Source organism: Schistocerca nitens, chromosome 1 (genome assembly GCF_023898315.1).
Source record: "Schistocerca nitens isolate TAMUIC-IGC-003100 chromosome 1, iqSchNite1.1, whole genome shotgun sequence".
NCBI lineage: Eukaryota > Metazoa > Arthropoda > Insecta > Orthoptera > Acrididae > Schistocerca > Schistocerca nitens.
In genome coordinates, this window is record NC_064614.1 from 1153460955 (window position 1) to 1153477460 (window position 16506).

Genomic DNA, 16506 nt, shown 5'->3' on the forward strand with positions numbered 1-16506 from the left:
TTCATACTTATGCTGGGTGGAAACCTCTTACAGGTTCTGAATTGCATATACTGAGTCTTTTCGAAGTTTAATGTCAGTGAGTTGGCTTTAAACCATTTATTAATATCCATGAAAATATCATTAGCAGATCTTTCTAGAACTACACTCGACATACTATTTATTGCAATACTTGTGTCATCCATAAATGTTTCGAACACTGTTTGGATTGAACTTCTTTTGACTAAGGAAATTAAGTGGGTCTGTTTCACAGGGCTATACACGTAATGAGGCGTGGCGGCGACGTGGGCGAGCGAGCGCTACTCACACGGAGGGCGTGGTCATGGCGATGTAGTCGATGAGCCGCATGCGGTCCGCCGTCACGAACAGCGCCGTGCCGCCCACGTCCGCCTCCGACCGCTGCAGGCTGCCCACCATGCCGCTCCACGAGCCGTTCGACTCGTAGCCCCACTCGTCCGCCACTATCAGCTCCAGGCTGACAACACACAGACAACACGCTCGAAACACTTGCACTACACTACTGTCTATTAGAATTGCTACACGAGGAAGGATACTTATTGTACCCCTGAGGTTGCGCTCGCATATCAGTAGTGTAAAGTTGATGGATTAAGTTGTTCTGAAAGCGGTGCTCATATTCAAGATAATAAAAGCGCGTTAAAAGCTGTCAGCTATCTGGGGAAGTTATCCTTGCATTACTGAGCAACTGTTTCACCAGGTATCCAGTCTAGTTTAAAAAACTGCCAACAGGACTAACATTAATTATAATCTTTTAATAGACATCTTACGACAACCGTTAATATATATATATATATATATATATATATATATATATATATATATATATATATAAAGAGAATTTAAATAAAAAGAAATAAATCAGTTTATATTTGGATATTTATTTTAACTTTGATCATTGTTTCATTAAAATTTCAGCATATTAAACTTGATTGATAACTAAACTGGTGCCTTATTTAGGATTGTGAAAATGTGAGTTTGTAATCTTACGGAACACATCAAATATGGAGCCAAGATTGGGAGACTCCATACAACACTGCATTCATAACATAACCCACGAAGAACGTTGAAACATATGCCAGAGGAAATTAACCACAACTGACCGATTCGATTCTCACCCAAAGAAGTTACGGTCGTAGCGCAATCCTGTCTGTCATGAAATTACCACACACTGGTATACTGAATTCATACTAATTGTCTGTGAAATCTTCTCTAAAAGAATAGCTGAGGGCTACTTTGATGATTACACCAAATGCTTCACGTGGTCAACTTGGTTTACACAAAGAGTGTAACTTTACAATAATTTTGATAATTAAAACAAATTACATTGAAATGCAATTTACAAAAGAAAAACTTCCAACTGGTTACTATCGTCATACTATTAGCCTGATGGGTCAAACAATTATATAAGCACGTGGTACTGGTCTCACAAAGTACACATCACGTGAACATAAAGAAAAGTTGCTATATTGAAAAATATTGTCAAGACGAGATGTTATAATCTCACACACATTCGCATGTAAGATTGATGATCTTAGTTAGAGTTACGGATCATCAACACATGGTTCCACTTTGCTCACAAAGTACTTACAAAGCACCTACTGGAAGACATTCTGAACTTCACACTCGAATTACACTGCATTGCAATTTAGGATAACAGAAGATACTTTAGATCTAAACCTGAAACAAAGGTGATTAAATTTTCAGTTAGGCTGAACTTAAGAAATCCATGGTCCTACGGACTTAGCAGAGACGCACTTAGCCGGAGATCCTACCATTTCAGATGCTTGCCGCGGACAGACTGGCGTGGGCCCCTACCAAGGGTACCTCACAGATACAAACGGAAGTGACCAGAGAGGCAGCTTCCTATACCGACATGACAAGGGACGAGCAGGACCATACCAAGAATCGAAATCTCTTTGCTTTTAGAAAGCATAGCTACCTGTTCCGACGTTGGTCCTACGGTTCTCTAGCAGACAGGCTTGTCTGCTACCATCAAGCATGCAGCTAGAAATACATTTGCTCATTCATCCTTTCACACACAAGGGAAGGGGGATGACAGTATCTTATCATATACACTATATAAAAGAAAGCAGATGCAGGTTCCATATGAGACTGTGTGACAGGAATTACATATAAACTGTGTTTTAAAGTGTAGCAGTGTGACAGATCGTTCTTCTTTATGTGGAAAAGTAACACGTTCCACTGCTCAGTCTCCTCCCAGATAGAGTCAGAAACACCACAGTAAATTTAGAAGTGGAATGTATGCTGTAAATAACAACAGATTTAAGAAATTAACATGAAAGGAATCCAACAGAGACCTTTCAGCATGCTAACCTTGTATAGGGCAGTAAAACGGGTAACATTTTCAGAGTCCCAGAGCGAAGCTCTCACGCTATATTACGCCAACGACTTTTCGACGCAATGAAAAAATTTCGCCACCGAGACTGGGTCAGGGCAAAATACAACATCGGCATTTCTGGCGAACCAGGCAGCAGACTTCAGCAGAATCTAGTGGTTCAGAGCAGCCAAACAAGGTCACGTCACCTTCGTGATCAGAGAAAGGCTAAGACAAAAGCGACTAATGCAACATATGGTAGCAAGAGCTTTTACGGACCAGTTCTGGAATGTAACAAACTCATTAAGCGAGCACGGCAGCAGGAAAACCGCTCATACCTTCGCAATAGCAAGCAAGCCCTATGCGATCATGACGAATAACCGTGGGGGTTACACATTAGCCACTACTTTGCTCTATAAGCACCCCAGCAGTTTATATCATAAGGCAAACAGTCAGATGGATCAATGGTGTAGTACATGACGTTCGCACTTGATTCCCTAACTGCAGCGAAGTGACGCCTGGCACAAGATTGTTGTAGATTTCCTGCACGCTACGGACGACAACAGCTGCTTGGTTCAAATGGCTTTGAGCACTATGCGACTTAACTTCTGAGGTCATCAGTCGCCTAAGTTCTAACTAACCTAAGGACATCACACGCATCCATGCCCGAGGCAGGATTCGAACCTGCGACCGTAGCGGTCGCTCGGTTCCAGACTGTTGCGGCTAGAACCCTACGGCCACTCCGGCCGGCCAACAACAGCTGCTCCTGGAAGACAGTTGCAGGATTCAACACTGCAGCCTGCCTCTGTCGCAGATGGGAGGACTTGGAGATCTTTTCCGTCCCACCAGGATCAAGTCATCAGAGTTCCTGATATTCTGGCAGACTTAATAGGGCCTACCTGGACGACAAACCAATATCCTAGAATTTCACGGCTAGACTGGACCATTGCGGTACGACGGATGACAAAGAAAGGTGGTAGGAGGGAGGGGTCAGAGCACCTCCCAAGTTTTCGTGTTCTAAGTTCAATACACGCGCCGCCTTCACTCACTGCCGCGGCGTCGCGATACAACTGGTGCCGGGGCCACCGCAAGCGGCGAACCGCCACTGCAGCAGCCGTCTGGAGCGAATCGTGTTGTGTCAGCGGTTTTGAGCGGGCTTAAGGCCGCTTACGACGCGATTCCTCGTCGGGCATTGACAGACGATGCCGACTACGAGTCACGCCGCTACCTCTATTTTTATGGGAATAAATAACTAATTCTGAATCTTCATTCACTACGCTTACCAGCGACCACAGGTCACATTCAGAGGAAAACTGGCAAGGAGCCAAGTGGGAGAGTGCCCCCTGAAACAAAACCAACTCTACTTACGCCATCCCAATAGCCGCCTCTTGCAGTAGTTTTGTTTTGATTAGTTACGGTTAGGGCCAACGACCTTGCCGCAGTGCTAACACCGGTTCCCGTCAGATACCGAAGTTAAGCGCTGTCGGGCTGGCTAACACTTGGATGGGTGACCATCCGGTCTGTCGAGCGCTGTTGGCAAGCGGGCTGAACTCAGCCCTTGTGAGGCAAACTGAGGAGCTACTTGATTGAGAAGTAGCGGCTCCGGTCTCGGAAACTGACATACGGCCGGGAGAGCGGTGTGCTGACCACACGCCCGTCCATATCTGCATCCAGTGACGCCTGTGTGCTGAGGATGACACGGCGGCCGATCAGTATCGTTGGGTCTTCATTCCTGTTAGGGAGGAGTTTAATGTTAGTTTTAGTTATGGTAAGCAAGATATTGTGCAAGCAATAACGTCAGCTGCGCTTACATGTTTGCCAGTTCATATAAGCGCATCTCGTGATGTATGACTTCCCCCCCCCCCCTTTATCCCCTGCTCAAATGCATGATATAGCGACGTGTGCAGCATCGTAGCCGAGCGATGCTTGCAGAGGCATGTGGGTAGTAGCGAGCATTTATGCTTCATGCTATTGAAATCACTATACATTTTACAATGTATACAATTTCAAATTCTAAAGGTGGCAGGGGTAAAATACAGGGAGCGAAAGGCTATTTACAATTTGTACAGAAACCAGATGGCAGTTATAAGAGTCGAGGGGCATGAAAGGGAGGCAGCGGTTGGAAAGGGAGTGAGACAGGGTTGTAGCCTCTCCCCGATGTTATTCAATCTGTATATTGAGCAAGCAGTAAAGGAAACAAAAGAAAAATTCGGAGTAGGTATTAAAGTCCATGGAGAAGAAAAAAAAAAACGTTGAGGTTCGCCGATGACCTTGTAATTCTGTCAGATACAGCAAAGGACTTGGAAGAGCAGTTGAACGGAATGGACAGTGTATTGAAAGGAGGATATAAGATGAACATCAACAAAAGCAAAACGAGGATAATGGAATGTAGTCGAATTACGTCGGGTGATGCTGAAGGAATTAGATTAGGAAATGAGACACTTAAAGTAGTAAAGGAGTTTTGCTATTTGGGGAGCAAAATAACTGATGATGGTCGAAGTAGAGAGGATATAATATGTAGACTGGCAATGGCAAGGAAAGCGTTTCTGAAGAAGAGAAATTTGTTAACATCGAGTACTGATTTAAGTGTCAGGAAGTCGTTTCTGAAAGTATTTATATGGAGTGTAGCCATGTATGGAAGTGAAACATGGACGATAAATAGTTTGGACAAGAAGAGAATAGAAGCTTTCGAAATGTGGTGCTATAGAAGAATGCTGAAGATTAGATGGGTAGATCACATAACCAATGAGGAGGTATTGAATAGAATTGGGGAGAAGAGGAGTTTGTGGCACAACTTGACAAGAAGAAGGGATCGGTTGGTAGGACATCTTCTGAGGCATCAAGGGATCACAAATTTAGCATTGGAGGGCAGCGTGGAGAGTAAAAACCGTAGAGGGAGACCAAGAGATGAATACACTAAGCAGATTCAGAAGGGTGTAGGTTGCAGTAAGTACTGGGAGATGAAGAAGCTTGCACAGGATAGAGTAGCATGGAGAGCTGCATCAAACCAGTCTCAGGACTGAAGACAACGACAACAACAACATTGCGCAACAAATTTTACAATTTTTTAATGTACAAAACTTTCCAAAATAGAAGTTTTGTTGCCTAGATCGCAGTTGGTAGATAACCTGACTGCTAGTTTCAGCAAAGTTGCACTGTGCGATCAAAAGTATCCGGACACCCCCAAAAACATACGTTTTTCATATTAGGTGCATTGTGCTGCAACTTACTGCCAGGTACTCCACATCAGCGACCCCAGTAGTCATTAGACATAGTGAGAGAGCAAAATCGGGCGCTCCGCGGAACTCACGGACTTCGAATGTGGTCAGGAGATTGGGTGTCACAGGTCTCATACGTCTGTACGCGAGATTTACACACTCCGAAACGTCCCTAGGTCCACTGCTTTCAATGTGATAGTGAAGTGGAAAAAAAAATTAGAAATGAGCATACGGCATTGTGGGCCCAAGTCTCCCATTCGGGGAAACCGGCCGCCGAGGGCAAGTACTTAATAAATTCGATGCCACATTAGGCGACTTGCGCGTCGGAGATGGGGATGAAATGATGATGAAGTCAACATCCTGTCCCTGAGTCGAGAAAATCTGTTGTCTCAGCCGGGAATCGAACCCGGGCCCCTTGACGTGGCATTCCGCCGCGCTGACCACTTTTTTTCTGAATTTTATTTTTATTTTTATTGTTTTTATTGTTTTTTTTTGTTTAGTTTTGTTGTGTAATTGATAAGAGGCCTTCTGTGCCCCGCTGGTAATACGTTGAGTCACGTCTTCTCGAAATTGATGTGTTCCGTTCAATTGTTCAGAAATGTTCATTGATTCAAACAGGAAACCTTCTTCTCTCTTGGCTTAACACATTCCAGCTGCGAGGCGGGTCTTGGAAAGCACTCCCAAGGAAGTTCGAGAAAAATTGTCTGTATTTTGGGTGACGGACAACGGCATAATGACGGTCATTTAGGTATGTCCAAAAATCGAGTACAGAGTCTACAGTTTGTCCAAATAGGTAGTGAATGGCATGTCCGCGAATCCAATTCACAGCATTGGTCTTTGTCCGAGGAAAATAGTCACGTTCCGGAAATAATAATGAAAGGGGAGTAATCCTATCCGGAATGTCCCGCGTTAGAAAAGCCACAATACGACGAATCAAGCGCCAAACCTCCGCCGCCGGTCCGCAAACAAACCGATGTTCGTCATTGTCTGGCACTCCACACGTGGAACATAGAGGTGATTGGGCGAGGTGGATACGGTGAGGGCGAAATTGGTTGATTTGCTTACCATAGGTACCAGACAGAGTGAACATTCGTGTCAAGGTAACAGACAAACACCGCGCGCCATACATGACGCCAGTCAACCTAAGGGAACTTTTGTTCAATCGGGTAGGTGGACGACCTGATTGGAGGACATTGTATACTGCCTTTGTCTTGAGTAAAAGCTGTCTTGGTAAGGTGAGGCGTAGATAACTGAGTTCAAGAAGCACTCAGCTAACGGGGGCGGACAGCGAAGTGGAAACGTGAAGGGACACGTACAGCACAAAAGCCTACAGGTCGACCTCATCTGTAGACTGAGAGAGACTGCCGACAATAGAAGAGGGTCGTAATGTGTAATAGGCAGACATCTGTCCAGACCATCACACAGGAATTCAAAACTGCATCAGGATCCACTACAAGTACAAAGAAAGCTAGGCCGGAGGTGAGAAAACTTGGATTTCATGGTCGAGCGGCTGCTCATAAGCCACACATCACGCCGGTAAATGCCAAACGACGCCTCGCTTGGTGTAAGCAGCGTAAACATTGGACGATTGAACAGTGGAAAAACGTTGTGTGGAGTGACGAATCACGGTACACAATGTGGCGATCCGATGGCAGGGTGTGCGTATGGCGAATGCCCGGTGATCGTCATCTGCCTGTGTGTGTGTAGTGCTAATAGTAAAATTCGGAGGCGGTGGTGTTCTGGTGTGGTAGTGTTTTTCATCGAAGGGGCTTGCACCCCTTGCTGTTTTGCGTGACACTTTCACAGCACATACCTACATTGATGTTTTAAGCATCTTCTTGCTTCCCACAGTTGAAGAGCAATTCGTGGATGGCAATTACATCTTTCAACACGATCGGGCACCTAGTCATAATGCACGGCCTGAGTTGGAGTGGTTACACGACAATAACACCCCTGTAATGGACAGCACAGAATCCTCTGAATCCTATAAAACAACTTTGGGATGTTTTGGAACGCCGACATCGGGCCAGGCCTCACCGACCGACATCGATACGTCTCCTCAGTGCAACACTCCGTGAATAATGGGCTGATATTCCCCAAGAAACCTTCCAGCATCTGACAGAACGTATGTCTGCGAGAGTGGAAGCTATCATAAAGCCAACACCATACTAAATTCCAGCGTTATCGATGGAGGGCGCCACGAACATGTGAGTCATTTTCAGCCAGGTGCCGGAATACTTTTGATCACATAGTGTATATTACTGTCTTCATATCATTAAATACGTGAATTATACAGCTTCTACGTGTGGCACATTGGCTTCTGGCCATTTAAAACATGGAGGTAAACTGACAGACAAAAAACTGTCCCATGCAACACTAAGTATAAAAACCATAACCGTATCAGTCAGGCACAAAGGTGTCAAATACATCATCATCTGCTGTCAAAGGTGTGGATCTTGATAACGGGCTCCATACTGTAGAAAAGTTGTCAACAGAACTTTCCAGCAGTACGGAACTGATTATCAACACATACATTTGTGACAGCAATAGATGTGCTCTGTTTGATGTATGTGACATCTTTGTGCCTTGCTGATTCAGTTACGGCTTTTATTTTAGTGTACTTAGTGTTGCACGGGAGTGTCTTTTATGTGAGTTTACCTCTATGTTTTCAATGGCTGGATGGCAGTGTGCCACACGTAGGAGCTTTATACACTCCTGGAAATTGAAATAAGAACACCGTGAATTCATTGTCCCAGGAAGGGGAAACTTTATTGACACATTCCTGGGGTCAGATACATCACATGATCACACTGACAGAACCACAGGCACATAGACACAGGCAACAGAGCATGCACAATGTCGGCACTAGTACAGTGTATATCCACCTTTCGCAGCAATGCAGGCTGCTATTCTCCCATGGAGACGATCGTAGAGATGCTGGATGTAGTCCTGTGGAACGGCTTGCCATGCCATTTCCACCTGGCGCCTCAGTTGGACCAGCGTTCGTGCTGGACGTGCAGACCGCGTGAGACGACGCTTCATCCAGTCCCAAACATGCTCAATGGGGGACAGATCCGGAGATCTTGCTGGCCAGGGTAGTTGACTTACACCTTCTAGAGCACGTTGGGTGGCACGGGATACATGCGGACGTGCATTGTCCTGTTGGAACAGCAAGTTCCCTTGCCGGTCTAGGAATGGTAGAACGATGGGTTCGATGACGGTTTGGATGTACCGTGCACTATTCAGTGTCCCCTCGACGATCACCAGTGGTGTACGGCCAGTGTAGGAGATCGCTCCCCACACCATGATGCCGGGTGTTGGCCCTGTGTGCCTCGGTCGTATGCAGTCCTGATTGTGGCGCTCACCTGCACGGCGCCAAACACGCATACGACCATCATTGGCACCAAGGCAGAAGCGACTCTCATCGCTGAAGACGACACGTCTCCATTCGTCCCTCCATTCACGCCTGTCGCGACACCACTGGAGGCGGGCTGCACGATGTTGGGGCGTGAGCGGAAGACGGCCTAACGGTGTGCGGGACCGTAGCCCAGCTTCATGGAGACGGTTGCGAATGGTCCTCGCCGATACCCCAGGAGCAACAGTGTCCCTAATTTGCTGGGAAGTGGCGGTGCGGTCCCCTACGGCACTGCGTAGGATCCTACGGTCTTGGCGTGCATCCGTGCGTCGCTGCGGTCCGGTCCCAGGTCGACGGGCACGTGCACCTTCCGCCGACCACTGGCGACAACATCGATGTACTGTGGAGACCTCACGCCCCACGTGTTGAGCAATTCGGCGGTACGTCCACCCGGCCTCCCGCATGCCCACTCTACGCCCTCGCTCAAAGTCCGTCAGCTGCACATACGGTTCACGTCCACGCTGTCGCGGCATGCTACCAGTGTTAAAGACTGCGATGGAGCTCCGTATGCCACGGCAAACTGGCTGACACTGACGGCGGCGGTGCACAAATGCTGCGCAGCTAGCGCCATTCGACGGCCAACACCGCGGTTCCTGGTGTGTCCGCTGTGCCGTGCGTGTGATCATTGCTTGTAAAGCCCTCTCGCAGTGTCCGGAGCAAGTATAGTGGGTCTGACACACCGGTGTCAATGTGTTCTTTTTTCCATTTCCAGGAGTGTAGTTCACGTGTTAATGATCTGAAGATGGCAATGTAACTTTGCTATAACTAGTAATCAGGATATATATCAACTGCGATCTCGGCAGTGAAACTTCTATTTCGGAAGCTTTTTTACACTGATATAGAGATCGCTCTCCTTCTCACACTGCCAGATGATAGTGATAATTTTTAACAGTGTTTATGTTGACTGATGTAAAAAAAAGGTGTTTTATTCCCTACTTCATCCTATTAAGGGACGATGTGGTTGCTACCTTCTAAAGTAGCCTGTACTCTTCCTCATGGTTCAAGCTACGTCCACACCAAATTTAATAGAAATCGGTTCAGCGTATTAGTCATGAAAAGTAATATACAGGGTTTCTTTCACATTAGGTAACATTTTCATGGAAGTATGGATTAAACATGTTGAGGATTGTAAATTGTATTCATTGCGCTGAATCGCATTAAGTAGAACTTATCAACAATAAAATCAGTTTCAAAACCATGAAAAAGTTTAAACCCCAAAGACAAAATAGCTTTTTCAGAGTAAATACGTAAATTTGTGTTATTTCAATACATTTATCATTGAGTTAAAAAAAATTACCAGTGTCATGTATTTGTTCTTCGGTACACTACGCCGTGACGATCGTATCACTGAGGTAAATATCCGCATTACCAAGCTGAGCAGACTATTTCAGATAAAACTTTAAATTACGATATCTTCTTTTCCGTGTTCCGATTTTGATGAAATAAAGCCTACATGTTGCCCCAAGCTATGCTCACGGCACCTGTGGAAGCTCCACGAAATTTCCTCTATCAGTTTTGGAGGTCAGCGTGTCAAACAGACTGACTCGACGATTTCAGCGTTGGAGAGGGAGACACTGACAGTGAGAGAAGACAGAACGAATGAGACAGTGGCTGTGAGACAGTTGCTGGTGACAGCAGGAGAGACACAGAGAGATGATGACAGTGAGTTGGACTCAATTAGTGAGTGAGGATGAGCAAGTGAAATGGATGCATATGAGCGACTTGCAGCAATGGACTAATGGTCGTGAGCGAGTTACAGTTAGGGGAACTCGTGGAAGTGAGAGGTGAGTAGTATGTTAAAAAGAACGCGAACAGGATCGCATGCCAGAATTTTTGGAAATTTTTTTAAAACTACTAAGGAAGGTAGAACGAGGCAGCTGGTTCCCCACCTTTCAGTCAGACTCGTTTAATAAAAACCATAACCGTATCAGTCAGGCACAAAGGTGTCAAATACACCATCCTCTGCTGTAGGAGGAGTGGATCTTGATAACGGGCTCCAAACTATAGAATGGTTGTCAACAGAACTTTCCAACAGTGCTCCTGTAGGAATACTTTTCTGCTGATCTCTTACGCTTATGAAAATAATCCTAAAAAGAAACTACGAAGGTACGTACAAATGTTCGATACGATTAAAAGGAAGCTCCTGAACAAAATTAGGAAAGGAACAGTGCTTAAATTCTGTACTACAGGGCTATTCAAAAAGAAGGAAAAATTTCAAACATTTGTTGCTTACAAACTACAAAATATAGAAAGACATTTCCAACGTTCCTGGAAAGAGAAAAATTCAAATTTGTATGCATTCAGTTTGAGCACCTTGTATTACACAAGTATCAAAACGGTGGCTCGTTTCCTGCCACGCACGAAACAGCTGGTCTCTCGTTATCGAGTTCAAAGCTTCAACAGTGTGATGTCACAGACTTTTCAAGAATGCCAGGCATAGGGGGAATAAAAATGCTGTCTTCTACATAACCTCACAGATAAAAGTGAGGTCTGGAGACCTGGGAGGGCAACGGAAACGAAGTTCATCTTTTGCTCCTCCTCTTCCAATCCAACGTCCTGTGATAGCGTCATTTAGGTAACGTCGGACGTGCTTGGAGAAATTCTCGAGTGTGTTTCTATCTTTTGTAATTTGGAAGCAACAAATGTTTGAAATCTGTTCTTTGTTTTTTTAACAGCCGTGTACTATGCCAGTACCTCTACTACTGTATGGATCGGAAGTATAGGTTTTTAACAATCAAACTGTTGTGGCGCATTGGCAGGGATGAGACTTCTAAGACTTTTAGCGGGATACAAATTAGATCATGAGAGCAACAGTGGGGTAAGAAGGGCCTCCATGTGTTAGGAAAAGTGGTGTGATAAGAGCTAGTTGCTTCTTTTAGGAACAGACCAATATGTCTAACACGAAAATGTACATGAGAATGAATTTTATCATTCTTGGTTCTGTACTATAGAGCCACCATGTCCGCAACGAGACAGAATACATAACGAAATATTATTCTTGACACAAATGAAAAGTCATCCTTTCTTCTGTTATTTTGCTCTAATGCTACAGGGGGCGAACTGTGAGCAACCAGGTTGCTGTTATTTAGCCTTGGTTTACAAGAGTAAAAGTGGTAAAAAATAATTAGTAGAATAAAGCAATGGTAATATAAATGACGTGATGATAATGATGTATTTGTTCTGCTCTGTGAGGATGGTGACAGTAGATCCTCCTAGTAAGTGAAGAGGAAGAGGGAAGTATGCCAAAAAATGTTACATTAAAACGGTTGTGGGATGATAATTGAGATGTAGCAATTAGACGGGTGGATTTAAAGTAGGCTGGAACGGGATGCAATGGAGTTTCCATTTGCGATGGAACAGGTGGTATGAGGCTCAGTTGATAGGGAGGACAGATCTTAGGATTTATTTCAGTGCCTGGAAGAGGAAGGAAAGCATGTGAAATATTTGGTGGTGACAAAAGGTGGCAAGTTTGTGAAGGATGGGGAATGCAATTCAAATGTTGGGACTCCAGGTTGCGGGAGACTTAGGCCGGGTGTTCTAGGTGTTTGAAGAGGTGAGGTGACTTGCTTCTATACAGGATACAGGTGGGAGAAAGTAATCGGTTGTGGAATGTATAGCAGAATGCACGTCGTTCAAGGATTTGGAAGCAGTCCTAAAACTTGGGAGAAGCAGAGGAATCTAGTGTTGGTCTTAGGTAGTTCAGTGTTTTAGTCCGCTGAACTGGGCGGCTGTAAAAGGTTCGAGAAATTCTAAGAAGTGGAATGCACAAGTGGTTTATTCTATATTTATTACTAGTTTTTTCAAAGGGTAGATGAAAGACTTCTGCTGGTTACACTAGAAGGTATTTTAGACACCCTTCGCATTTTAGTTATTTCATTTTTATTACGTGTAGTCTGTTACATCTTTAATTAATTATGACAGTCACAAAATATGGAAACCAGCAGTAAAGGTATGAATTTATAAAACGAGCATTGTTCCATAAACTACTGTGAACTAGCTGACGAACCTGGCAAAGTCAGGGTGTTATTTCCCGAATTTCTATTAAAAACGAAAACAATAAATAAACTGTTTATGTTGTGTAATATCGAAAACATTTCATTTCCATGTATTCGTAAAGACACCATTGAAATCAAGAAACATTCGTACAAAGAAATATGCATAATGTACAAATGTATAAATACAGTATTCAAATTAAGAAACATGATCTGGAAAATAATGTTGCAAGCAGATGCTTCGCGTGTCTACAATATTATTTTGTAAACCTCTCTAAAGCACTGCCTCTTCATAGCTCTGTAAGTGGCTACTGTTTTCGCCTACAGCACACAGCGCTTTGCAGTTGAAAGGTGTCAAAAGCGCTGCCAGCTGACAGGGATTGCCTTATACTGAATCGACTGTGGGAGTTTCTCAATAGTAACGCGTACGTGTATTAAAATTTCATGCACGATGCGGCAGTTTTCATACATCTTAGTGTTTATGACGTCATATCTCCTGAACTGTGCTAGGTAGGTGATTCTTACCCCCTCCCTCCTCTCCTAAACCGTGTGTGTACCAAGTGCGGTTGAAATCGGTTCAGTGGTTTAGCCTCTACAGATTTCAGTTTTTTTCCCGGCTGGGTATGCAGGTGAACCTTTTCTAGCCTGTGGTATCATGTATGATACACACTGCACTTCCCGCAGCCCACTTGTAAATCCTTCCGTCGAGCGCCACAACATAGCAAGTAGCAGCACTTTTTGCAAAATTTGGCTTCTGCAACTGCACAGCTTGTCTCGGCGAAAAAAGGTAAAGACATGTCTTTTTCCAATTACAAATGTTTTCACATGCTTTAATAATTTATTAAAGCTATACGGACATTCCTCAGTTACTAGCTAACTGTAAATTAATGTTATAATGGATTTATAAGCATTAAACTTTTGGGTATCATATATACTTCAGGACCCAATGCTAAATTTTTACCTCAGTGGAAGTGAGGCTATTTTCTTTTTAGTCTGACTGCCAGGCTTCACTGCCATTTTGAGAAGAACAGGTCAAAATGCCACGCAGAAGGCTGCAGAGGCCTTAGCTTCGTACGGTGTGAGGAGAACGAAGTATTTTGACAGGAATTGCGTTACATATACCACAAAAACTACAATTAAATTAGCACAAATAATATTAATTTAATACAGATCCATGTGATAATACTACGAAAAACAAAAATGCGTTGAAAAATTTTGCTACGGTAATTTTGCTTACGTATTTTTGTATGTTTACTTACAGTTGTTGAAAGTTTTGATACCAAGGGTGTACTTTGACCAATCTTGAAATCTACAACAAATATGAGGAATGTATGTATGAATATGCTTTTTTTTTTGTAGCAAAGCAACATGAAGACGCAGAGTTGTATGTATAGTCATCCTGATTACGTCCTGTGGTATCATATATGATACGATCCATAAAAATTTCGGTGGTTTCAAAAAGAAATTTTGATGTCATTCATTGTCAACTAGCATTAACGCAAAGCTATTAACAAAACAGTAGCGCACTTTTAATTTTTAACATGTGCTTGGGTTTGAGGAGGTTACGAGGAGGTATGGAACATAAAAACACACACACACACACACACACACACACACACACACACACACACACTCACTTTAATAATATGCGTGGATGTATGAATTTAACTTTGTCTGATGGAAAAATGCCTCAAAAGATATTTAATTTGATTAAGTAGAAGAATTTTATTGTGTGTTCAGTGCAAACCGAAAGTTGAAGGTTATAACTTATGAACATACGTTCGTTTTCCACGATAAAGAGTTCGTGCATAATACTCACCTAGCATTCAAAACGTCGGTTGCGTGCAGGAGGAGAAGGTAGTTGAGCTTAGTGACTGTATCGATGTGCCTGTTGTGAAGATCATTCAGGTGATTTAGCGTCTCTGGGTTGGTGACCTGTAAAAGGCAAGTCCTGAAACGCAACAAAAACTCGAGAGAATGTTGCTTTTGGACCATGAATTGATAAATGTGTGAACACCATGAAAGCATGTAACATTACACGGCGGACTGGGTTTGTTTCCCATTACCGACAAGCATATTTCCTTGGTCCAAGAAGCCACTGAGCGGCTTGTTGGTGAGAGGAAGCAACTGGTCAAGTTCTTTGCTTTTTTTAAAATTTGTGTTAGGGACTGAAAACCCATGAAATCAAGATTGCACACGAAATCTTTATTTGGATTGCTTAATATTTTAGGCTAACAATCTAACCATCTTCAGATCATAAAACATTCTTGATTAGTGTTGGTGCCATTATGGCTTCACATATCGTTAAAGTCTTTCTTAAAGTGACAATAGATATACACGACATAATTAAAAACAGCTTTTCATCGTCCGTGACCAGTGTAATTGAATGATGGTCATAAAACAATGGCGTTATGTCGTCACTATTCAGTAAATGACACAAGCAGTATTTACATAATTTCGTAACAGAGATCATTATATACAGGAACTTATATATGATGACCTCTGTTACGAAAGTATGTAAATACTGATTGCGTCAGTTACTGACTTGTAACGACATAACGACATTGTTTTATGACCATGCTTCAATGAAATGGGCCACGAACGATAAAAAGCTGTTTTTAATTGTGTTGTGTATGGATGCTGTCATTTTAAGGAAATTTTGGACATTTGTGGCGAGGTCCACTTTGGTCCGTGCTGAGGTCATCGGTCCCTAATCTTACACACTACTTAATCTAACTTAAACTAACTTACGCTATGGACAACACACGCAGCCATGCCCGAGGGAGGACTCGAACCTCCGACGGGGGCAGCCGCACGGACCGTGACAAGACGCCATAGACCGCGCGGCTACCCCGCCCTGCGTCATTTTAAGAAAGATTATAACGATATGAAAATCAGTAATGGTACTAACCTTAATCAAGAACGTTTCAGGATCTGACGATGGCTTGATTGTTAGCCAATCAATCCAAATAAAGAAGATTTCATGTGCGACGTTGATTTAATGGGTTTTCAGTCCCTAACAAAACTAAAAGAAAAGTTATAACAGTTGCTCAACTGTGACAGACACGCAACGTTGTTAGGAAGCAGTCATGCGTGCGGTGTAGACCGACAGTTGTAGGAGATATTAGGTTAGGACTGCTGAGTCATCATCATTTTTAAACTAGATTCTGGGGCCATTTAGGTGGTCAGCAAATTTTACTGCTGAAGGCCCTATACTGAGATTGTAGGGCAGTACCTCGGGCCACCTATGTACCTATCTTATTATTAATTGTTAACTTACATAAATTAGTACGTTATGAGCCTCCAACAGGCTAGATGTGGTAACGGCACGGTAAGGTGGCCGCCGGCCCCTAGATATTCACGGCTGACAGTCGCTTCTTGAAGTTCTCCACGAGTCTTGTGTTGCAGGAGCTGTCAGGAAGTAGACGGCACTACGTAGAAAACCGTCCAGACATGTTCGCCAAGGGAGGGGGAAAAAGAACAGCAAGAGGACAGACATGCAGCATGGAAGGGAAAAGATGCTGCAAAGGC

The 16506-nt window shown here is 43.7% G+C and overlaps 1 protein-coding gene across 1 annotated transcript in view; it reads right to left on the reverse strand.

The window, feature by feature from the left end:
- Nucleotides 1–16506, reverse strand: part of LOC126232768 (probable glutamate receptor) — a 128834-nt gene that overhangs the window by 100055 nt on the left and 12273 nt on the right. Inside the window, exons 2-3 of the mRNA XM_049942819.1 lie at nt 14795–14910; nt 305–472 (exon numbers count right to left, since the gene is read on the reverse strand). Of these exons, the coding sequence (XP_049798776.1) occupies nt 305–472; nt 14795–14910 (284 nt within the window). The remainder of the gene's footprint in view (nt 1–304; nt 473–14794; nt 14911–16506) is intronic.